The following is a 15,617-nucleotide window of genomic DNA, read 5'->3' on the forward strand; positions in this document are numbered from 1 at the left end:
ATTTTCCAACTGGTTTTAGCTGCGGTAGTTTGAAATGATGGGTCATCCTGGACTCAGGGTTAGGGGGCAAAAGGAGACCCTTGGTGTGGGTGAGAAACACCCTCTCCGCAGGTCTCCCCTCCCCAACTCTGCACAGCTCCTCTCCCACCCAACTGCTCCCCATCCCCCTCCCTGTGCAGGCGGAACAGATCCTGGCGGAGTTCCAGCTGCAGGAGGAGGACTTGAAGAAGGTGATGAGGCGGATGCAGAAGGAGATGGACCGAGGCCTGAGGCTGGAGACCCACGAGGAGGCCAGTGTGAAGATGCTGCCCACCTACGTGCGCTCCACCCCAGAGGGCTCAGGTACTGTGGTCCAGGACAGGGCTGGGATGGAACCCACGGGGGAGCCAGAAGGTCCTCAGCCATAGGCAGCTGTCCCCTGGCTCCGGCAGGGAGAAGTGCCCTAGGCCCTTCCTAATAGCCCTGACTGTCCCTAGCAGCCTCAGTGTGCTGGGCCCCAGACACTGGCCTGTTCTTACTCTTGGCTCCATTGGCCCAACCCTGGGGCCTTCAGGCTCATTCTGACCTCAGAGAAACTGGCTTTTTTCATTTCACAAGGAGAAACATGGTTTCCTATAGTCATTTGGGGGACTCTCAGCCCAATCCTGAGTCTGGACCATTTTCCTAGATCTTCGGGTGGGCTCTGGGCTTGGGGGGACTTCAGTCCAAGGCAAGGAATTCCTGCTGACTCACCCAGTTCACCTTTGACCCTTTCCACAGTTTACTCTGGGGTCCGGTACCAGGGGCCCCTCTGGTGCCCCCACCATGCCTTTACCTCCTCTTCTCCAGTCTCAGGGGTCCTGCCAGGCGGTGCCCATGAGACTGATGTACTTCTGTCTGTGGCTACAGAAGTTGGGGACTTCCTCTCCCTGGACCTGGGTGGCACCAACTTCCGGGTGATGCTGGTGAAGGTGGGAGAAGGCGAGGCGGGACAGTGGAGTGTGAAAACCAAGCACCAGATGTACTCCATCCCCGAGGATGCCATGACGGGCACTGCTGAGATGGTGAGCACCCTGGGCTAGGGAATAAGGGGATCGGGGGCGGGTGGTGCAGTGACCAAGGTCAAGGCCATCCAGGATCTTGGAGCTTGGTTAGTCCTGGTGTTAGGGCCTACCTGTTCATCAAGGGCAGGTGGCTGGGGGCCCAACTTCAGGGGGCCCTGCTACAGGAAAGGGAAGCCGCTGAGAGGCCTAGGTGGATGGCCGTGGGGCATGGCCCCAGAAAGTTGCACCCCTGCCCAGTTTCCCAGAAGAATCAGAAACATGGTAGGACAGTCAAGAGAACACTCTGGTCCAACAGGCTCACAGTCCATGCACGCATTCTACTTCCTCCCCACGTGGCGTTCCCTCATCCTCCACCAACACAGATGCCAGGTGGCGTGACTGCAATGATAACATCTGCCCATGGGGAGGACTCAAGAAGGACCACAGAAGTAGAATGAGCCCTAGGGGACATGGATGGAGCCAGAGCCAATTTCCTTGAGGCACAGGGTTTTAAGAGCCAATTTCCTTGAGGGACAGGCCCATGGCAGCCTCGTCCTTGCCATACCCTGGAATGCTGCAGGACGGGGCGTGCACCAAGGAAGCAGGATGGGTTGCTGCCTCCCTGGGCCTGGAACCCACTGGGAAGCTTAATCGACCAGCAGGCACTCAGTAATGCCCAGCTCTGTGGACAGGCCTATGTGAGTGGGGTGGTGGCCAGTCCTCACAGGTCCAGGGGTTGGGCGGCCAGGACACTTGGAGGCAGCAAAGAACATTTTGAGTTTTGAAGCCAGAAACCATAGTTATAGCCAGGGATACACTTCTGTCCAAAGTCTGAGGCTAGATGCTGCTGGGTCCAGCTGGGAGGGCCAGACTGGCAGAGCACAGCTGGGCTGGGGACCAGCCCTATTGTCCTGGCATTGCCTGTCCTGAGGACTGCTGTCTGTGGGACTCTGGCATGGGGGTTGCGCACAGGGCTTGCTTGAGTCCCGACAAGCAGTGGTGATCAGGAGCAGGGGACTGAGGGCAGGTCCAGAGGCCATGCTTTTAGGCACCTACAGTTCAGCAAGGGCTGAGGAGCATCTTGGCATGAGGCTTGCCCTCTGCAGCTGATGGCCACCTTGGTGTTGTCTTCCAGCTCTTTGACTACATCTCTGAGTGCATCTCTGACTTCCTGGATAAACATCAGATGAAGCATAAGAAGCTGCCCTTGGGCTTCACTTTCTCCTTTCCCGTGAGGCATGAAGACATCGACAAGGTGGGGCTAGGTGTGAGGTTGGCAGGGGAGGAGATGGATGGATGGGTGGACAGGCACCCCAGAAAAAAGGGCCCATGAACTCTGCCCTGGGCTGCTTTCAAATGCAGCACCCCATGTTGGGAAAGAGCCTTGGATTCAAACAAGCTCCATCACTTAACTCCTGTGAGACTCTGGGAAATAGTCATAATATTAGCTGATTCTTACTATTTGACTCAAGCCTTCTCGCAACCCTATGAGGTATGTATAACACCCCCATTACAGAGTAGGAAACTGAGGCATAGCAACTTGCCCACAGTGGGAAGTGGCAGCTCTGGGGCTCAAACTCAGGCAGCCAGGCTCCAACACACCAGCATGTCATCACTACACTATACCTTCTGTTGGGGAGGCGACAATGTCCCAGGGCTGCAGCTCTACCCTGCCTTCTGGCAGGTAAGTTAGCCTGCCAGTTATACATGCCTCCACACACACGCACATATATGTAAATGACACACACATAGACACATGTAAATTATGTGTATATATGTGCATAAGTTATACATGTGAATAACATGTGTGCACATAAATTATATATGCATGCACTGCATGTGTTTAAATTACACACATGTATGCACTCATGCTGATTATACATATATAAACACATAAGTTGTACATGCATATTTTTATACATAAATATATTACACATACATATATACACACACAGGTCAGTTATATATTTGTATATATCTACACATGTCAATTATACATTCATATATACATGTAAATTATACACATCAAGTATATATACATATACACATGTAAATTACACCTGCATATTTACACATGTCAATCATACCTACATGTGTATATGCATGTGATCATATATACATATACACACATTCACAGGTAAATGATACATACTCATTTACACATATTAATTATACAAATATATATACATGTGTGTGTGAATTATACATACATACATACACACAATTATACACAACACACGAGACCTCTGGGTCAGAGAGAAAGCCAAAGTCAGTACTCCTGGCAGAAGCAGCTGTGGGAGCAACATCTTATGTTGGTTTTCCCATCCCCAGTCCCCACTGGACACTGGGGGCCAGATGGGACCTTCACACACAGGAGCTGCACACAGGGGAAGAGCCCTGGTCTTACATTGGCTGCTCCCCTCCGGACTGCCTTCTCACTCAGGGATGATGACTCTAGGCTTAACTATATAGGCATTCTTAAATTGGCTGGAACCCAGCTCTGCAGAAATATGAGATATGGATAGAGAATTGTCTCCAACACTTTTCAAAGTTATATGGCTGCTTTGAGCCTCAGTTTCCTCAGCTTTAAAGTGGGTGCACCTTGTACTTCCCTGGCGACCCAGTGGTTAAGATTCCATGCTTCCAATGCATGAGGCATAGGTTTGATCCCTGGTCAGGGAATTAAGAACTCGCATGCTGAGCCACATGGCCAAAAATTTAAAATAAATAAATAAAGTGGGTGCACATCCCTGTGGTCCAAGTTAGCTCCCATACCCTCACATCTAACCCTAGCATCCAGCAGTCACTGAGACCCTCCTCTCCCCCCAGGGCATCCTTCTCAACTGGACCAAGGGTTTCAAGGCCTCGGGAGCAGAAGGCAACAACATCGTGGGGCTCCTGCGAGATGCCATCAAACGGAGAGGTGTAAGTGGCATCTGCACCTGCACCTGTGACTGCCCTGGACCCTTCTCCCCTCACCTTAGGCCAGGATGCTAGCGAGGGCCTGCTGGGTGTCCCCTCAGGAAGGGGTCTCTGCCTCCTGTTCCTGGTTGGAACAGCTTGGAGCCCACTAAGCTGAGACCCCCACCCCCAACCAGCCCCATCACCACTGTCTCTCCACCTCTTGGCAGGACTTTGAGATGGACGTGGTGGCGATGGTGAATGACACTGTGGCCACAATGATCTCCTGCTACTATGAAGACCGCCGGTGTGAGGTTGGCATGATTGTGGGTAAGGATGCACGCGCTGCCCGACCCAGGGGCCCCAGCCACCCAAAGACAGAGCTGAGGCTTCTCATCTACAGCAGGCTGCACAGGGATCTCTGTGCCAGTCACAGCCACCCGAGCTGCTGGAGCCCAGGGTGGTCTTGTGAGCAGCAGGGGTGTCCCAAACGCACGTGCTATTTATTGGTAGGAAGCATTTCAACACTCGCAAGTCACTGCCTCAGATGGCACACCAGCTGCATGTCCACCTGGCCCGTCAGGATTTGATTAAATCACCTCATCTGGTAAATTGACCAATGTGGACAGATTTGTCCAAGTGGAAGAGGATAAACCCGAGTGGCGTCATCCCTTCCTGGACAGTCTTACCACACCCCAGGGCAGCTGGCCACCCTGCTGGAAATGAAGGCAGGTACCGGGAAAGGGGACAATGTGGGCCCCAGTGGGCCCTTCCCACCAACCGTGGGCCTTTCCCAGAAGTTCCCGAGGCCTTTACAATGTTTACTGCAACGCTTGAACACACAGGCATGTGGGTATTTCCCTGGACTCTCTGGGCCCTGGTTACCCAGAAAGGCAGCGTTAAGTTTGTTTGCTTCTATGGCCCCTTCAGAGTCAGCCCTGAGGGGTCTGCATTCATGTTCTTACCATCCCTCTGCAACTATATGAACATGTCCTAAGGGGCAGCCTGGTCGACTCTGCCTCTCCTCTAGTTTCTCACATCTCTTCCTTCCACCTTCACCTTCCAGCTGAAAGTTAAGTCCACCCCTGAACAGAAGCTCCAGGGGCCCTGGCTCTCTCCTCCCTGAGAGGAGAGAGAACCGCCTGGGTCAGTTCCCCAGCCCACCTCCACCTGGGCTCTGTGGCCGATGGCCTCTGCCCCTGGAGCAGAGATGGTAGAGTGGCCCATGATCACATTTGCCCTGCAACACTCTAGGTGTCTCTGCTCTGTGGTTAAACACGTTTATGATAATTACCAAGAGTTAAAAGTTGGGAGGAATCATGTCAAAGGCTGGATTTCTGTATTTTTTTCCCTCATACCAGGCAGCTCCACTGCTGGTATGAGGTTGGCATGACTGAGTGGCTGTCCCTCACAGCTTGAGGGGTGTGCAGTCACGTTCAGATTGATGCTCTGCTGTCACCATTTTGAAACTCAATTTATGAACAAAGGACTCCATGTTTTCACTTTGCATGGGACCCTGCAGATTATAAATTCCATAGCCAGGCCCACCTGCAGTGGCCCGTGTGCTGCTCCCAAGGACCCACACTCTGCCTCAGTCACCACTGGGTATGTGCGTGCGTGCTCAGTTGCTCAGTTGTGTCCAACTCTTAGTGACCCTGTGGACTGTAGCCTGCCAGGCGCCTCTGTCCATGGAATTCTCCAGGCAAGAATACTAGAGTGGGTTGCCATTTCCTCTTTCAGCGGATCCTCCCAACCCAGGGATTGGACCCACGCCTCCTGCATCTCCTGCATTGGCAGATGGATTCTTTACCACTGAGTCACCTGGGAAGCCCTACCTCTGGGTGCCCCCCCCCCCAAAAAAAAAAGAACAGGAGCTGAGACAGAGAAGCTCAAATAAACGTTTAGAAAGTGCCAGAAAACAAGAGAGATGCACAGACAAGACAAAATCATAACATTCCACTCACATCTGTAATTGGCAAAGCACTTTAACATACATTCTTTCCCTCACTTCTCTCAACTCCAGGTAACAGGAGGAGTAGGTGATACCAATCCCTTTTGGGGAAGAGGAACCACCCAGGGAGGTGGGCTTATCAACCTGAGGTCACACAGCAAACCCTGACCTCCCAGCTCCTGGGAGAGCTGGTTTTCCTTTGCTGCAGGGGGATGGAGGGAGTGGTGAGGATGGAGGGCTCAAAGAAGCTGGGAAGACAGGGCCACATAGGGCTTCCTACAGGGGTGATGCACCCAGGACAACTGGCATCCCAGGTGGGGTCTGATGATGCCACTTCCCATAGGCACCGGCTGCAACGCTTGCTACATGGAGGAGATGCAGAACGTGGAGCTGGTGGAAGGGGACGAGGGCCGCATGTGTGTCAACACCGAGTGGGGCGCCTTCGGGGACTCAGGCGAGCTGGACGAGTTCCTGCTGGAGTACGACCGCGTGGTGGATGAGAACTCCCTGAATCCCGGGCAGCAGCTGTAAGGACCGCCCCTCCCCCGACCGCGCGGCAGATGGGGCCTGCCAGCAGATAATGGGCTTGTTTTTAAACAGCTCTGGGGAAAAGCAAACTGACAATCTCTTCATAAGCCTTCAGCTCAGACACGAGTGCCCCTCTGTGAACTGGAAATAGTGAGAAATGCCAAGATTAGTCTTTAAAAAGAGGATCTATGGACAGATGAGCAGGGACCTCCCCTGTTCCAGCAGGTGACCACTGGCACAGGAAGACTCTGAGAAGCCCCCAGCAACGCTGACTGGGCTTAATCCAGAGGTCCCCAAAGTCCGGCTCTAAACAACCTGCCAGAATGAACTGGAGTAATCTGGAGGATATTACGGTTCACAGAGCTTGTCCTGAGTCAGGGCTTTCCTTTATCAACTGCCTACTCTGCACCAGGCACCTGAGCTTCTTCTCTGGCTCTCCTAAACCTCAGCGAGGTCAGTAGTATTCAGTGAAAGAGGAAAACACTGGAGGCCTACAGACTCTAGGGCTGACGTGCCAACTCAGTGGATTCCAGGAGCACAGGGACCCTAGGAGCCCTAGCAAGTGGGCAAAGGCCCGCTCCAGGCTGGCCACTAGCCACTCTGAGCCTGAGCTTCCCCAACTGTCTCTGGGTGATGAGAAGAGCTCCTATCACATACATGCGGGGAAATCGAGGTGGGCTCAGCTCAGGGTCCTTCTGGAGGAAGGTGTTAGAGGGACTGAACGGCGGCCCCACCATGGAGCATTCTCCCAAGGCCCCAAAGCACAGGTGGATTGATGCCAGAATGGGCTTGAACCCAGAGTCACAGCGTCCCACATGGCCTCCTTTTGGCTGTGATGGGGGCGGTGGCCGACCTCCGTCCGCTCGTGGGGACCTCCCTGCGGGGAATGACCTGGCTGTTCTCTGCCCAGGTACGAGAAGCTCATCGGTGGCAAGTACATGGGCGAACTGGTGCGGCTTGTGCTGCTGAAGCTTGTGGACGAGAATTTGCTCTTCCACGGAGAGGCCTCAGAGCAGCTGCGCACGCGCGGCGCCTTCGAGACACGCTTCGTGTCGCAGGTGGAGAGGTGCGTGGGGCGCTCAGGGGCTAGTGGTAGGGTACGGGTGGCGGTGTGCACGCAGAATTTCCAGGACCCAAACGCGGAAGTCATGGAGGGGCGGGGCTCCAAGTGCGGGCCGGGCCCGGGCGGAGCTCAGGGGGGCAGAGGGCGGGGCCGGGACCCGAGTCGGGGTCCCATGGTAGCAGTGAGGTCCTGGGACGCGTGCGGGGAGCCGGGCTCAGAGGGCAAGGCGCAGGGCGCAGGGGCTCAGGACCGGCTAAGGTCCCGGGTTGGGGCACTGGGGGTGGGTATGCCTTCCGGCTCCAAGGGAACTCCCTGCGGGACAGTCGACGGAAACCAAGCCTCCCTTCTGTGGCTCCCCGACACGCCGTGGACCTAGGCTCATTTCATCCACACAACAGCCCAGAGGCGCGGCAGTTATCGTCCACGTTAGGGTGGAGACCCTGGACTTAGAGAGATGAGTAATGACCAAATTACTGCTGGTCCCTGGCGAAGTCAGACCCGCTCCCCTCGGGACTCGGTAGACCCAAGCTCTCTGCCTGGGAGAGGTGGGCAGGGGGAGGGGCAGAGGCCGCCGCGGTGGGAATCTGTCTGGTCCCAGGCCAAGAGACCCTCCCTCAATGCCCTCCCATTCCCTCCCTGCAGCGATTCCGGTGACCGCAAGCAGATCTACAATATCCTGAGCACACTAGGGCTGCGGCCCTCGGCCACTGACTGTGACATCGTGCGCCGAGCCTGCGAGAGCGTGTCAACGCGCGCCGCGCACATGTGCGCCGCGGGACTGGCGGGCGTCATCAACCGGATGCGCGAGAGCCGCAGCGAGGACGTGATGCGCATCACCGTGGGTGTGGACGGCTCCGTGTACAAGCTGCACCCCAGGTGAGCCCGCGCGGCCTTCTGCCGGTCCAGCCCTGGTCCAGCCTGCGCCTTGTGAGTTTGCATCCTTAGGGCAGAACCCGGGCGTTGGTCTCCATCTATGATACGCAGGCTGAGACGGAAGCTCTCCGAGGTCCCGAGAATTCTTAAACTCTCCGTACTCCCTTGGCCCCCAGACACAGGAGGAGGGTTCCCTTGTTTTACCCCCTGAGCTGCATTCAGCGCGGTAGCAGCAGCCAAGCTTCCCCTCTACGCAGCTTCAAGGAGCGGTTCCACACCATCGTGCGCAGGCTGACGCCCAGCTGTGAAATCACCTTCATTGAGTCCGAGGAGGGCAGCGGTCGGGGCGCGGCCTTGATCTCTGCGGTGGCCTGCAAGAAGGCTTGCATGCTGGGCCAGTAAAGAAAGGCTGCAAAGCAGGAAGGAAGCTGTGGCCGGCTATTGGACCTGGGCGCCAGGGGACACTCTCCTTACAAGTCTCCCCGACCTGGCCCAATTGAGAGGCTTCTCCTTGTGAGGACCTTGGATGCCTTCCATCCCGGTTGTCACCCCCAGAAGATGGGGGAAAGCCTCTGGAGAGGTTGCGGAGGGTCCAGGCAGGCCTCTTCTCTCAGGGTCAGTTGGTGAGATAGCCCTAGGGCCCTGACTGGGTTGGGAGCAGAAATGAACAGGAATGGAGAACCCTCAAAGTACCTCGCCTTTCTTGCTGGAATTAAGGACCCAGAAGGGAGTTATTCACTCAGGATTTTGTTGCATTTCTGCACTGCTTGTCTCTTGGAGCTTTCAGCCTGGCTCAGCCCTGGCTCTGAGAAGGGGGTGCCCTCTGGATCCTACTACAGCCTGGCTTCCCCATGAGCTCAGCCTGTGTGGGGAGGCAGCCCTCATCACCTGGCCAGACCTAGACCTGGATTCCACAGGGGCCCTGGGGAGCTGCTGATCACTCAGGCCCATGAAATGGAAGGGGCAAGCTCCACAGTGGAGGCTGTGGTTACCCTGAGGCCTGGAGATGGCAGCCTTTTCCCTCCTATCCTGCCATCCCTGAGTGGTCTGTGGTTCTGGGATGGACCCTCACAGGAGATGCAGGAGACAGAGTCCCCAAAGTCTCTGCCCAGAGGGGCCCAGGAAAAGGAGGAGTCCCCCCACCCACAGACAGGCCTGGGAGCATCTCTGAGATCGAGTCCCTGGCTCCCATGGCCCTGGGCACTCAAAAAGCCCAGCAGCACTCAGCACACACCCCAAGGGACAAGCTAGGCATCTTTCTTCTCAGCAGACTTCCATGTACCACACCAACATATCCATGCCCAACCTGGAACTGTGTGGTTTTTTTTTTTTTTTTTAATTAAAAGTTTTAAAAGTTTAGAACATGACCTTGTCCACTGTTCTTTGACCTCTGTGTATGAGACTGTGGGACAGCACACATATAGACGTGATCCTGTGCACACAGACACTCTGCAGGCCAAGGTGTGTCTTGAAATTTGCCATCCTCTCTGGTGAGCCATGCTGGGGAGTATGAAGAGTAACACACAAGGCTGCAGGAACAGGAATGGCTTGGGGGCAGTGTGGGGGGTGTGGTTAGGGGTCCTGGACTTGACCAGGCCTCTGCCCACCAGCCTGTGGGATTCAGGGTGTGGTTCCACATGTCTGTAATCACTCAGCAGCTCTGAGGTCTCTGAGAACTTCAGGTGCAATCCTGGAGGGAGTGGGGCTACTCTAAGAAGGGGGACAGGGCTGATCTCTGGGGACTGGTCCTGCTGCAGATTGGTCTCAGCAGGGAGTCCCTGGAGCCACTTAGGTTGTGACAGTGATGGAAGGGGTGGGAGAAAGAATTACAAGAAGTCACATGGGGACTTCCCTGGTGGTTCAGTGGCTAAGACTCCGCACTCCCAATGAAGGGGGCCTGGGTTCCATCTCTGGTCTGGGAACTAGATCCCACATGCCACAACTAAGAGTTTTCATGCTGCAACTAAAGATCCTGTGGGCTGCAGTTAAGGCCCAGTGCAACCAAATAAATATATTTTTTAAAAGAAGTCACATGATTTCTGTGATCCTTTCAAGCTTGCTCCTGAAAGAAATGCCTATTTCACATTAGCCAAGCCTCAGGGCTAAGATCTTCTTACACACAAACCCAGTTACATATGAACATGTAAGATTTTAACATACACTCACTTTTTTTTCCAGGTTTTTGGATGCTGTTATCTTTTTTAATTTAATTTTTATTTTATGTTGGAGTAGTCGGACATGACTGAAGAGACTTAACACATTGTTGATTTACAGTGTTGTGTTAGTTTTAGGTATACAGCAAAGTGGTTCAGTTATATCCATTCTTTTTCGGATTATTTTCCCCTCTCAGTTATTACAGAATACTGAGTAGAGTTCCCTTTGCTATACAGTAGGTCTTTGTTGATTATCTATTTTATACATAGTAGGGCTTCCCCTGTGGCTCAGTGGTTAAAAAAATTCACCTGCGATGCACGAGACATGGGTTCAATCCCTAGGTCAGGAAGATCTGCTGGAGGAGGGCATGGCAACCCACTGCAGTATTCTTGTCTGGAGAATCCCATGGACAGAGGGGCCTGGTAGGCTACAGTCCATAGGATCGCACAGTCGGGCATGTCTGAAGTAACTGAGCGCACATGCGTAGTGTGTATTACATTCACTTTTCAATGAGAGAAACCAGCAAATCTGGAATGACTATGTTGTTTCATTCAGTACTTAACCCAAAGTTGTGATTTTGAGTTTTCATGTCCTCCTTGAGATGCTATCCCATTTTATGGTATGCCACATGTGGAATTACTTCTGATCTTTTTCTTTCTCTCAAGTCTAAATTATGCATTGGAAGTCTGTTCGAGTCTTTGATGATGTCATTATCAGTACTAATGTCCTCACGTTCCAGCATTCACCTACAGTATTGGATCTCATGTTACCATAAATTATTTTCTAGGTGTCCTTTATGTTATAATTCAGAGCCCTGTATTGATTGTTTAAAATTCTCCATGGAGGTAGGTTATAGGTATAGCCTATGAATTTCATTTTAGAAGAGTAAAAGAGGTGTTACAAGCTACTTGTTACACAAAAGGGACCTTGGGTCTGATGGACAAGAACCCTGCTCTCCTAGCTGGCCTCCCTGCATCCTCGCCTCAATGGGCAGAGGGACAGCCATGGGCCCTCTCCTGATATGGGTTCAGGGGAGCTGCCAACTGCTCACTCTTCCTGCTCTGGCAAGTCCCCAGCCCCCCAACCCCTTTCTGCCCTGGGCCCACAGGGAGCTGAGAGGCTGCTGCTCTGGCACAGTGGATGGAGCCCAGGCCCCTCACTCTGTAGTGAAGCTCCACAAGAAGGGCTTGGGACCCACTTCCATGGGGGTCACAGGGGATGCTCGGGTCCAGGCAGTGCTCCATGCTCCAACAGCATCACATGCAAGTTCTCGTCGGGGTCACCATTAGCTTAGGGCTGCCTTTTGCCCCTTGGTCAGAGGGGCGAGAGGCCAGGGCCAAGTGTCCTCACCTCAGGGAATCCCTGGTCGGGGGGGAGGGTCTCGGGCCAGAGACCATCCTCAGAACCACTGACTCCCTTCCCAAGCCCAGCTGTCCCTGTGGCCTGGGCTGGAATTGCAGGAAGGACGTCTGGTGAGGGTAACAGGGGCCCCTCATTCAGCCCTGGAGCGGCGAGAGCTGCGAGCCTGCTCTTCTCTCAGGAGCCGGTGCACTCAGCAGTGCCGGGACGGGTGGACACTGCATGTCACACGTCTGTCGGGGGCCTGAAGGTCGCTGGGAACGTGGCTGGAATCCGCTCGGGGGCCCTGTCCTCCCCCAGCCCAAGCAGAGGCTGCCAAGTTTGGGCCTATCCTCTCCTCCTGTCCTTATTTGGCGTTCCAGGTGATAAGGCTGAGACATAAAGGGGGTTGTGGGCCCCTCGAGGCAACCAGGCCGCTGCAGAGAGAGAGGATGGTGAGTGCCAGGTGGGGGACTCCAGGCTGGCGGACTCCCAGGTGCTGTCCTCTGGGCTGGGGGCGTGGAGCCGGTACTTCTGTGCCTGTGCTGGGCCCAGAGAGGTGGTCTCCAGGGAGAGAAGCAGGAGCCTGTGCCCCGGTTCTCCTGGGAATGTTCTAGGGTTGTTGATGGCAGGGAGTCTTTGGGGAGCTGGGGAGAGGACCCATCCCCACCTGTGGTGTTGCAGGCCAGCAGGAAGGCAGGGACCCGGGGTAAGGCCGCGGCCACCAAGCAGGCCCAGCGAGGCTCTTCCAACGTCTTTTCCATGTTCGAGCAAGCCCAGATCCAGGAGTTCAAGGAAGTGAGTGCCCCACTCCCACTAGCCTGGGCCCCATCTGGGCACCATGCCCCCAATACATCCCTTCTTCCCTGTAGATCAGGGGTCTTGGCCCCTGTCCTTATTCCTCCCACCACTCCTGCCTTGCCTGGGGTGTGGACTGCTCCCGTTGGAGACTGTGGCCCACCCCCCCCCCCCCAACCTCACAGGCCTTCAGCTGCATCGACCAGAACCGTGATGGCATCATCTGCAAGTCGGACCTTAGAGAGACCTACTCCCAGCTCGGTGAGGGCACCCATCTCCTGCCTGGCCCAGCCCCTCTCGCACCAGGGACCCGGCTCAGAGCTGCTGGCTGGCCCAGCTCAGACCCGGCTCAGAGCTGCTAGCTGGCTCTACTCCTGTCCTGGCTCACACCACCCACCCACCCCCAGACCACCTTCCTTCCACGTCACCTCCCCCACCCAGAGAGCGTTCTCTATCCTTGGTGGCTGGGATAGGGGAGGGGCAGCCCAGCTCTACTCAGGGACACTCAAGGGCCCTGTGTCCATCTAACATCCCCACAGGGAAGGTGAATGTTCCAGAAGAGGAGCTGGACGCCATGCTTCAGGAAGGGAAGGGGCCCATCAACTTCACCGTCTTCCTCACACTGTTTGGGGAGAAGCTCAATGGTGAGCCCGGGGCAGGTCTGGAGCCCCTGGCTGGGCAGCAAGTGTGCACTCCACCTGGACCCTGCCTGGACCCAGCCTGAATCCCACCCAGAGCCTGTCCAGACCCCATCTGGCCCTTGCCCACCCAGAAGATGTGGGACCCACCTCTGCATTCCATGAGCACCGATCACCCCAAGCCTCAGGGCTGGGAAATATGCCTTCGCTTTCACTCCCAAATCCCCAATCCCAACCTCCTGGCCAAGCCCGCCATTTCAGAAAGATAGCCAGTCCCAGCTTCTCTGAGCCCCAAGGAGCACTTTGTATTGGGTACCCTCCCCCCTCTCTGTGATGTGGAAGGTTCCCTCCTGCACCCCGGGTTCCTCCTCGGTGGGGCTGGGAAGCTGGCGGTGTGGGTGCTCACCTGGCTGCCTTGGCCTCCCAGGGACAGACCCTGAAGAAGCCATCCTGAGCGCCTTCCGCCTCTTTGACCCCAGTGGCAAAGGCGTGGTGAACAAGGATGAGTAAGTGGGACAACGGAGTGGATGGCGGTGGGGGGGGCACCGTGCCGGAAGCAGGGAGGGAGGTGGGTCCCCTTGTGAGGGTGGCCACCTGTCTTTTGGGGTCCTCTCTGCTTTTGGGGGGAGCTGACCATCTGGGCTGTGAGAGCCTCCATCCTCTCCCCGTGCAGCCAGCCCCACCAGGCTCTCCCCACTGTTCCCCACTTACTCGCTCAGGTTCAAGCAGCTTCTCCTGACCCAGGCAGACAAGTTCTCTCCAGCCGAGGTGAGGATTCTGGGCTCCTTCAACCATCCCTCCTGGGCCCCTTCACAGGGCTCCACCCCACAGGGTCTGGAGTGTGGGGGCCTCAGTGACCCACTCACTACCCTTGTGGGCTTAGAGCCCAACTTACCGGAGGAGGTGCTGCCTCTGTTGAAATCTGGAGGGTGAAGGACGTGGAGTCAGAGGTGTGCGGGCTGGGTAAGCTCTGTGTGCAGAGGTCCAGGGGTGAGAGTGCAGTGAACCTTAGCATCTGAAAGATTTCCAACACAGGAGGGAGGGTGGCTCTGTGAGCAGGGTGGGCCCTGTGGCCCACTGCACCCCTCACTCCTGCCCCAACCCTCTGCCCAAAAAGCTGAGGGGCAGTGCATGGCCCCAGGGGCAGGGCAAAGGTCACAGGCCTCTGTCAGATCACTCTGCCCAGCGCCTCCGCAGGTGGAGCAGATGTTCGCCCTGACGCCCATGGACCTGGCGGGGAACATCGACTACAAGTCCCTGTGCTACATCATCACCCACGGGGACGAAAAGGAGGAGTGAGCCCGAGGTGCCAGCGGCTGGGACTCAAGGCCAGGCCTGTGGGGACACCTCAATAAACACTATTTCTGAATTAGATCTCAGTGGTGGCCTGTCTGTGGCAGATGGGGTGGGGGCGCCGAGGTGAGCTGAGGGGCCAATGCAGAGATTGCTGTGACAACCAGCCTGGCCCTTGCCAATCCCCTGCATGCATCCCACACTGCCCTGTGACCTACGAACCCTGATGTGCCCAGGTTATAGATGAGGACACTGAGGCCTGCGAGGGTGGGCATGGCACCCAAGGCCACTCCTCTAGGAGAGGAAATGGGGGCCTTTATGCCCATCTCCACCAGGCCTAGAATGAGCCACATGAGGTTTCTCTGCTCAGCAAACACCTGCCAGTGGCCCGGGGACTCTGCCCTCCTGGGAACCCCCTCCCCCTCACAGCCCCCATCTTTGCACCCAGGCTCAGGTGGGCTTCTCTGTACACGCGTGTGGTGTGCTGGGCTCTGTGTGAAAGGCACTGAAGGACCCATGTGAAAACACAAGTGAGGTGCCCTGACACCAACGGAGAGGCTGGAGCACACACAGTTTGTAAGGGAAGTACACCGAAACGGGCCTCATGCCTCCGGGTGAAAAGATGAGGCTGCTGGAGAGAGGAGAGGGTTTCTCTGGAGGGAATTGTGCGTGTTCGTCCCCCACCTCACCTGCAGAAACCGGGAGCTGGGGGCACCCAGCCTCATCGTAGGAACAGGAGGGGCAGCAGGGCAACCTCCAGAGTGTCAGCAGCAGAGAAGGGGAGAGGAGAGGGCAGGAGGGTGCAGAGGGGAGGGCAAGACCTAGAACACAGGAAATCCTTCTCTGCCTGATTCCTCCCCCCCTCCAAGCCCTGATGCAGTATCCCGCCCCCACTACAGGCTAGGGAGGTGGGAGGAGGTGAGGGAGAAGGGGGAGCTGACCACAGTCCCTCCAGAAGGCAAACAAGAGGAAAAACAATTCACCCGAGAGGTGTTCAATTTTGAGTTTACCTGGAACTTGGCAAGTTTAATTCTTACATTGAGACTTCAGATATAAAG

At 55.6% G+C, this 15,617-nt stretch overlaps 2 protein-coding genes across 5 annotated transcripts in view; both read left to right on the forward strand.

Annotated features, from left to right (window-relative positions):
* The window catches only part of GCK (glucokinase), a 36,663-nt gene extending 26,339 nt beyond the window's left edge, over positions 1–10,324 (forward strand). Inside the window, exons 2-10 of one of the 4 annotated variants that reach the window (XM_061165617.1) lie at positions 180–342; positions 889–1,043; positions 2,158–2,277; positions 3,852–3,947; positions 4,154–4,253; positions 6,218–6,401; positions 7,313–7,468; positions 8,108–8,341; positions 8,596–10,324. In XM_061165617.1, the coding sequence (XP_061021600.1) occupies positions 180–342; positions 889–1,043; positions 2,158–2,277; positions 3,852–3,947; positions 4,154–4,253; positions 6,218–6,401; positions 7,313–7,468; positions 8,108–8,341; positions 8,596–8,740 (1,353 nt within the window). In that variant the 3' untranslated portion in view covers positions 8,741–10,324. Of the gene's footprint in view, positions 1–179; positions 343–888; positions 1,044–2,157; positions 2,278–3,851; positions 3,948–4,153; positions 4,254–6,217; positions 6,402–7,312; positions 7,469–7,621; positions 8,011–8,107; positions 8,342–8,595 lie in introns of those variants that run through there. The other 3 variants (XM_061165614.1, XM_061165613.1, XM_061165615.1) reach the window with 3 other exon arrangements.
* A 2,196-nt stretch (positions 10,325–12,520) lies between these two features.
* MYL7 (myosin light chain 7) lies at positions 12,521–14,565 on the forward strand. Its single transcript, XM_061166380.1, has 6 exons — positions 12,521–12,628; positions 12,814–12,889; positions 13,168–13,272; positions 13,694–13,772; positions 13,986–14,034; positions 14,464–14,565. Exons 1-6 carry the CDS (start codon positions 12,593–12,595, stop codon positions 14,563–14,565), a joined length of 447 nt encoding a protein of 148 aa, XP_061022363.1. The 5' UTR covers positions 12,521–12,592.
* Positions 14,566–15,617: the final 1,052 nt, after the last annotated feature.

Source organism: Dama dama, chromosome 18, assembly GCF_033118175.1.
Source record: "Dama dama isolate Ldn47 chromosome 18, ASM3311817v1, whole genome shotgun sequence".
NCBI classification, from domain to species: Eukaryota; Metazoa; Chordata; class Mammalia; order Artiodactyla; family Cervidae; genus Dama; species Dama dama.